Here is a 7,136-nt window from a genome sequence, read left to right on the forward strand (position 1 = left end):
CCCAAGTGCACACATAGTTCACACATAGTTTAGAAATCCCTAAGGTTTATGAGACCAAGGGTTCCACACCTTTTGCTCTCTGGAAAGTTTCACAGAGCTAACAGCATAGTTCACACACATATCACACCTAAGTTCACAATTAATTTCACAATTTGTTCACACATAGTTTACCTTGTGTTCACACCAAGTTCAAAAAGATGTAAGGTTTATGAGACTAAGGGTTCCACTAATTTTTCTCTCTGGAAAGTTTCACAAAGCCATCAGTATAGTTCACAATATTTAAGTTCACACTCAATTCACACCAAGTTTGCATTGGTACACGAACTTGCTGTGAACAACAAGTTCTGATTAGTGAACAAGGAAGACATAAGGAGATGCATTAAACCATAATTTTTGAGTAAAGAAACACTCTATTAAGTGGTCTACAACGTTTCATTGAAGCGGCTGGCCTCATCAACAATGACAATATTACATTTTTGTCTGATGGCAAATGCCATGTTACAAATCAGTAGAGCTATGTTTCTCAATTCAACTAGTTATGCCATAGTCCCACTAATGCATTTCTTCGTCCAAGCCTTCAAGCCTTCCTTTAACGCTTGCACTTGGTCTTGTTTGATGTCTTTGTCAACTACACAAGGAATACCGTAGATAAGAACCGGACATCAAAACAAAATGATTAATGCAATTAGTACACATGGAGAAACACTAAAATCGCAATGAAAGGTTGGACTTTGAACTCACAAATGACTTGGACTGTGTCCCATGGGCATCTTCAGTAAGATGCTTTATGTATGTCATGACGTAAAAGCCACAGTCAACTGCATTAGGTTGTAGACAGACCTAAAATCCCAAAAGATCCTACGAGTAAGGCAAAGAAAAATGACTATGAGGCTTATTTCTAGTCATACCCGAGGACGCTCGCCATGCTCCAATTCATGTCTAGGCGTAACCATGAAACCCTTCAAGGACTGTGCCGTGCAATTTGAAGCCATCAATTCCAATGCCCTACATAAAAGCACACACTTTAAAGACTATCATTCCATAAATACGTACTTACCTGATGTTATTTCCATACAAAATCAGGGATTACCGATACACAAAAGGCAAATATTCTTCTGAGTCATCCGATGTCATGGAATTAAGGTACATGAGTCCATGGTTCTCCCAAGGAAGCCTTGTTATCTTCTTGATTGTGTTATTGTACAACACAAAAGGCACCAAAGATCCCTAGGACAATAACATTATTGATCATCATGCACAAGTTGCATTACAAATTCCTGGTTGACAAAGGTACCTGTCCACAATTGGGAAGAACACAATAAGATGTTTGCTAGCATCCACACCACTGAAATAGGTTTGCAACTTCTTAGCGCTTTGGGAAGTCTACGATTTCAAAAAGTCAAACCACAAACTGTCAATGAAGCACACACTATCAAGCACGACTTGTGAGAGAGTGTTTTCCAACCACCTGTCAAGATAAAATTGAAAGCTGTTTATAGAGAACGTATGCAGACAATGTCAAGGAAAGAGATACAAATGCGTACATGCAAAATAATATCATCGTCCGAGTGGAAGCCTTTTCCTTGCTTATGGCGTCCACTAGCAGTGGGTTTACATCCACGATCAATTTCTTGTGCTCTGAAATAAAGTGGATACCTTTTCCAGATTCAAATCTAAACGAGAATACAAGCCTTTAAAACCACATTAACTTTTTAGCAGTATGGCATCACACATTGTGGACATTGATGTGTGATTGAACGCAAACCACTAACCTTTCCTTCAATTGGATCTCTCCTCCTGTACCTTGACATCCATGTGAACAGATTTATTTGTCAGCAACAACATGAGGGGAAGAGAAGAGCTTGGAAGTGGTGAATCGCTAGCCAAGTGCGGAGAGGGACGTTGCACACGAAAATGGAACTAGCAAAAACAAATGCGCAATCAGTGCTCAGGGAAATATTAGGCGAATGGCCATAAAAACGCACAATGGATGTAGAGACAAATGCACGTGGCCTATTTTGCAATTACCTTGGGAAGCGGACTCGTAGAAGAGGATATGGGAGACCCTTCAAGAAAAGCCTTTTTGCCATGGATTTTCATAGGCGCCAACAAAGGACCTTGTTCATCAGTGGTTTGAAGTCTCTTTTGCAATACATGAACGTTCAAGAGACTTTGTACATTTTTCAAATGACAACAGACTAGAAAAACTGATACGACCCTATGCTCGTACCGGTGTTGATCTGCGGAGCCCTTGTTACTAGAATCATGCGTCTCCTCAGATTTTTTGGAGTCCTTCCCACATGGACGTCTCTATTGAGTACGATTAACGTCTAAGTAGAAAAGATAATATGATTTTTTAACAAAATAAAACAGATGCAAAATAACCATGGACTTACGTGCTTATCGAATCCATCTACAATCGTTCTACGAATATTGGCCATTCGTTCTTCACTATCACGAAGGTAAGATTCCATGGCCTGTGATACCTTGAGGTTGAGAAAATTCTCTTTGGAACCTGCGTCTATTTTTCCATCTTCCTCGAGCGCATCCCAAGCTTTTTTTGCTTTCTTTACCTCGCGCGCTTTCTGTGCCTTTACATTACGTTTGAACTTATATTCAACATCTTCAAATTGTGCATGACATTGCTTCTCATATGCTGGTCTTCAGAACTTTGCAGCGACACAACCAAGGGGACGACCTCCCTTGCGCTTTGGAATATCACATTCTATCCCATGGACTTTGAGTAGGTGATCCATCATGTCCCCTCGTCGCAAGTAGCGTACGTGCTGAGCCCGACATTCATCATCAACAAGACACATATGTGCTTTTCGCCCATCCTCAAGCAGAATGTTATCAAACAATTTTGGCTCTCTATTTGCAGCCATGGTGCCTAGTACACTACAACAATGCAAGCAAAATAGTTTGCATTCACTTTAGTGTGCATATTGGTGTAAATGGTATGCGTGTGAATGGTGTGCCTGAAAGAGTCGATTGTGTGCCAGTTTATGCATGCAATTGTGCATTTGTGTGAGAGAGAGGGAGAGAGTTGATTTTATACATACATATGTGTGTGTGTGATATTTGCACATACATACGATCGGCCGTCGGATTATTCTTGTGTGTGTATGTGCGCGTGAGTCAATCTCGAGAGCGAGAGTGAATTCCATACAATTATATATGTGTGTGTTAGTGAGGGAGGGAGAGAGAGAGAGGAAGAGTGATTGTCCATTAAAACTGTGTCAATGAGCTCTATTGAATGTCTGTATGTGTGTGTGTGTGTGTGTGTGTGAGAGAGAGAGAGAGAGAGAGAGAGAGAGAGAGAGAGAGCGGATTGGTAAATCACAAGCTTTACTGTGTGTGTGTGTGTTTGTGTGTGTGTGTGTGTGTGAGAGAGAGAGAGAGAGAGAGAGAGAGAGAGAACGATGAGCTAGCACCCTACAATCCCTCGCCTCTACAGTCCTCAGTGGCATGCCCCTTCTCTACGAATAGAACCTAGCATGCACCCCCTCGCCCGAGCCTCACCTTGTGAACTTCCAGTCAATTTGCATGAACTATGCTCTTGATCATCATGCTACCAAAATTAGAGCCGGCGCTCAGTTCAACAAATTGATTGCGCGATTCTATTATTCTCCAAAGGATTCCCATTACACATCAACAGTGCACATTCTCCTTGCATCCCTCAGCGTTGATCTCACCTTCTTTTGAAGGTGTCATTTAGTGACGAGCCCCCCCCCCCCCCCCCCCCCCCCCCAAACACACCCACCCACGTGTTAGCACGACCTTCACCCGGTAGGTTTCAAAATCCAGGACAGTGTGCCCTGCATAATGTGACACAGTGCTGAGTGGACACGTGAGAGCAATCATCGTGCGGCCGGGAGAGAGAGATAGAGAGAGGAGGGAGAGGATGCGATAAAAACTTGGGACCAGGAGTAGATTCTTGGTTGTAGTCCGGCCTTGCCCTTTCCTAACTTCACCAGTTAGCAGCAACTCCTTCTCGAGCCTCAACGCCAGCGCCTTATTATGCACACACAATGGAGCACCTGATTGTGTTTGAGGACAATGATGAGGGTAATGATGAAAACCACGATGCTGGTGATGATGATGTAGGCGAAGATCAGTCCAAACACGTGGGCCTGAACTTTGGGGACATGCTGGCTCGCTTTCCCTTTGGGAAAGGAGGGAACGTGAAGGGGAATGTATATAATTCACCGGTATATTGTAAGTCAGAGGCTGTTTAAAAACAATGTCATACTTGGCACTGTCTTGGTCAATATGTATGCCACATGTGGTGCGCTTGAGAAAGCACAAAAAGTGCTTGAGGAGCTTCTTGTCGGAAATGTCGTCTCTTGGATTGCAATGATTTTGTGCGGGATGTCGTCTTTTGGAACGCATTGATTGCAGGATATGCCCAACAACAGCTGGACGGGCTAGCAAGCTTTGGACTGTTTTTAGCAAGTGCAAAGTGAAGGCCTTTCTCAAGACCTTATCACCTACGTGTGCATTTTGCAGGCATGTCGCTCTATGAAAATTGCTTCGAAAAGATATGGTGTGCTTGGCATTGTCTTGGTCAATATGTATGAAAAATGTGGGACAATTCAGCAAGGGTTGTTTATAAAACTTGTCGTGCTTGGGAATGCCTTGATCAATACATATGTTGAATGTGGTGCATTTCAGAAATCACAAAACGAGCTTGAGGAGCTTCTTGCCCCAATGCATTGACTGCGGGATAAGTGCATCAGGAGCCCAGGCCACAAATCTCTCGGTTGTTTTCAAAGGATCCAAAGCGAGGGACTCTCTCCAGAAACAATCACATATGCGTGCATCTTAAAGCCACATGTGTGTACGCAAGATACCAGTATGGGCTTAAAATTTTTCTCTGATATTGGTAGTCCGGGGTTGCGGAAGAAACCTGACAGACCTGGAAATGCCTTGGTTGATATGTACGCCAAATGTGGTGCTCTTGTGCGGGATGTGGTCGTTTGGAATGTATTGATTGCAGGATATGTCCAACAAAGGCCGGGGCCATGAAGCTATGGGTTGTTTTGAACATGTGTAATTCGTGCAGCGAGGGCCTTTCTCCAGATGATATTACCTACGTATGCATCTACAGACATGTGGCTCGATGCAAAACGCTCTAAAAAATAGATGGTGTGCTTGGCACTGCCTTCATTGATACGTACACCAAATGTGGGACACTTCAGCTAGGGCTTTTTCAAAATTTGTCCTGCTTGCCAATGCCTTGGTCGATACGTATGCTGAATGTAGTGCACTTTAGAAAGCAAAAAATGTGCTTGCGGAGCTTCTACTCCCGAATACCGTCTCCTGCAGTGCATTGATTGTGGGAATGTACGCCAACAGTGGGGCCCTTTAGATACGGTTGCTTCAAAAAAATTCCGTGTTTGGGATATGTTCTTACGCAAGACTGTCATATGGCTAAGAGAATTCACAATCAATTGGCGCTGGTTTTGGCAACCCGTTGGTCCATATGTATGTCAAATGTGGTGCCATCATGGAAACATGAAATGTCTTTATAGGCATGCTCTTCACTTGAAATGTGTTGTCTGCAGAATATGCCCGAAACGTGCTTGAGGAGATTCCTATCCCGATTGCCGTCTCTTGAAGTGTATTGATTGCGGGATACACACAACATGAGCAGGGCTAGAAAGCTCTTGGCTGTTTTCAGAGGATGCAAAGGGAGGGCCTCTCTCAGATGCAATCACATAAGCGTGCATCTTGTAGGCATGTTTTTGTACGCAAGATGCCGACATGCGCTTATAAATTCACTCTGATATTGTTAGTCCGGGGCTGTTGCAAAACTTTGCCATGCTTGGAAATGCCTTGCTAAAGACATATGCTCAATGTGGTGCACTTCAAAACGCACAAAATGTGGCTTTGGATCTTCCTGTCCCCAATGCCATCTCTTGGAGTGCATTGATTGCTAGATACGTGCAACAGGAGCAGGGCCGGAAAGCTCTGAGCTGTTTTCAGCGGATGCAGAGCGAGGGACTCTCTCTATATGCAATCACATAAGCGTGCATTTTGAAGGCACACAAGACGCTATCGTGGGCTTAAAAATTCATTCCGATATTGGGAGTAAGGGGATGTTGAAAAAAATTGCCATGCTTGGCAATGCCTTGGTCGATGTCAAATGTGGGATACTTTGACTAGGGCGTTTTCATAAAATTGTCTCGCTTGGCAATCGCTTGGTCGATACGTATGCTCAAGGTGGTGCACTTCAGAAAGCACAAAATGTGCCTGAGGAGCTTCATGTCCCGAATTCCATCTCTTCAAGTGCATTGACCGCAGTAATGTACGCCAATTGTGGGACACTTCAGCAAAAAGTTTTCGTTCTTGGCAAACGCTGATATTGTTAGTAAGGGGCTGTTACAAACAATTGCCATGCTTGGCAATGGCTTGGTCGATATGTATGCCAGATGTGGTGCTCCTGTGCGGGATGTCGTCTTTTGGAACGCACTGAGTGCAGTGTATGCCCAACAATGGCCAGGCTAGCAAGGTCTGGGCCTTTTCTAGCACATGCAAAGCAAGGTCTTTTCTCAGACGCTATCACCTATGTGTGCATCTTGCAAGCATGTGGCTCTATGAAGATTGCTCTCGAAAAGAGATGGCAAGAGGCTGATACAGGCACAAAAAATAACTTTTTTATTGTTTTTTTATTGACCTTCAAGATGACAAGGAAGGGCAGGTGAGGAAGCTTTGAAACTCATGTTCTTCATGACCATTTTGCCCGAAATGTTGCTTGTCGAATTCATTAAATGATGGGAATGGCGCCTCTTCCAATGCATAGGTAGTGGGATACACACCGCAAGAGCAAGCCCAAAAAGCTCTAGGCTATTTTCATCTTTCTATCTACAGTGTGGACAAGGAGAATGCACTCACTGTGGGATGTGCGCAACAAGAGCAAGGCCAATGAGCGATAGATGAAAGAAGTTGTCCTTGGCTTTGCCTGAGACTATGTGTACATCACATATGGTGCTCTTCAGAACGCACGAATAGCGCTTGAGGAGCTTCCACTCCACCTCAACTATCATGTTTGTTCAGAGCAGTGCAGTGATACGGAAGGTTAAATGTAATCTACATGCATCGAGGATAATTGCACAGTGAGTAAGCATTACCAT

The 7,136-nt window shown here is 43.7% G+C and overlaps 1 protein-coding gene across 1 annotated transcript; it reads right to left on the bottom strand.

Annotated features, from left to right (window-relative positions):
* Window positions 1-393: 393 nt before the first annotated feature.
* On the bottom strand, window positions 394-3,696 carry LOC147431221 (uncharacterized). Its single transcript, XM_086494554.1, has 12 exons — window positions 2,699-3,696; window positions 2,397-2,623; window positions 2,029-2,310; window positions 1,844-1,920; window positions 1,773-1,777; window positions 1,545-1,638; window positions 1,429-1,468; window positions 1,295-1,330; window positions 1,091-1,227; window positions 909-1,005; window positions 742-840; window positions 394-628 (listed from the first exon to the last, which is right to left on the bottom strand). Exons 1-12 carry the CDS (start codon window positions 2,883-2,885, stop codon window positions 590-592), a joined length of 1,320 nt encoding a protein of 439 aa, XP_086350680.1. The 5' UTR covers window positions 2,886-3,696; the 3' UTR covers window positions 394-589.
* Window positions 3,697-7,136: the final 3,440 nt, after the last annotated feature.

Source organism: Adiantum capillus-veneris, chromosome 21 (genome assembly GCF_014529385.1).
Source record: "Adiantum capillus-veneris isolate H3 chromosome 21, ASM1452938v2, whole genome shotgun sequence".
Taxonomy (NCBI): domain Eukaryota; kingdom Viridiplantae; phylum Streptophyta; class Polypodiopsida; order Polypodiales; family Pteridaceae; genus Adiantum; species Adiantum capillus-veneris.

Excerpts from the sequence above, each read along its gene's own strand:
- LOC147431221 (XM_086494554.1), bottom strand. The coding sequence starts at position 2,885 with ATGGCTGCAAATAGAGAGCCAAAATTGTTTGATAACATTCTGCTTGAG. Across the intron at positions 1,006-1,090 it reads TATTTGCCTTTTGTGTATCG|GGCATTGGAATTGATGGCTT; the intron begins GTAATCCCTGAT and ends GCTTTTATGTAG. Across the intron at positions 629-741 it reads GGACACAGTCCAAGTCATTT|TTGACAAAGACATCAAACAA; the intron begins GTGAGTTCAAAG and ends TTCCTTGTGTAG.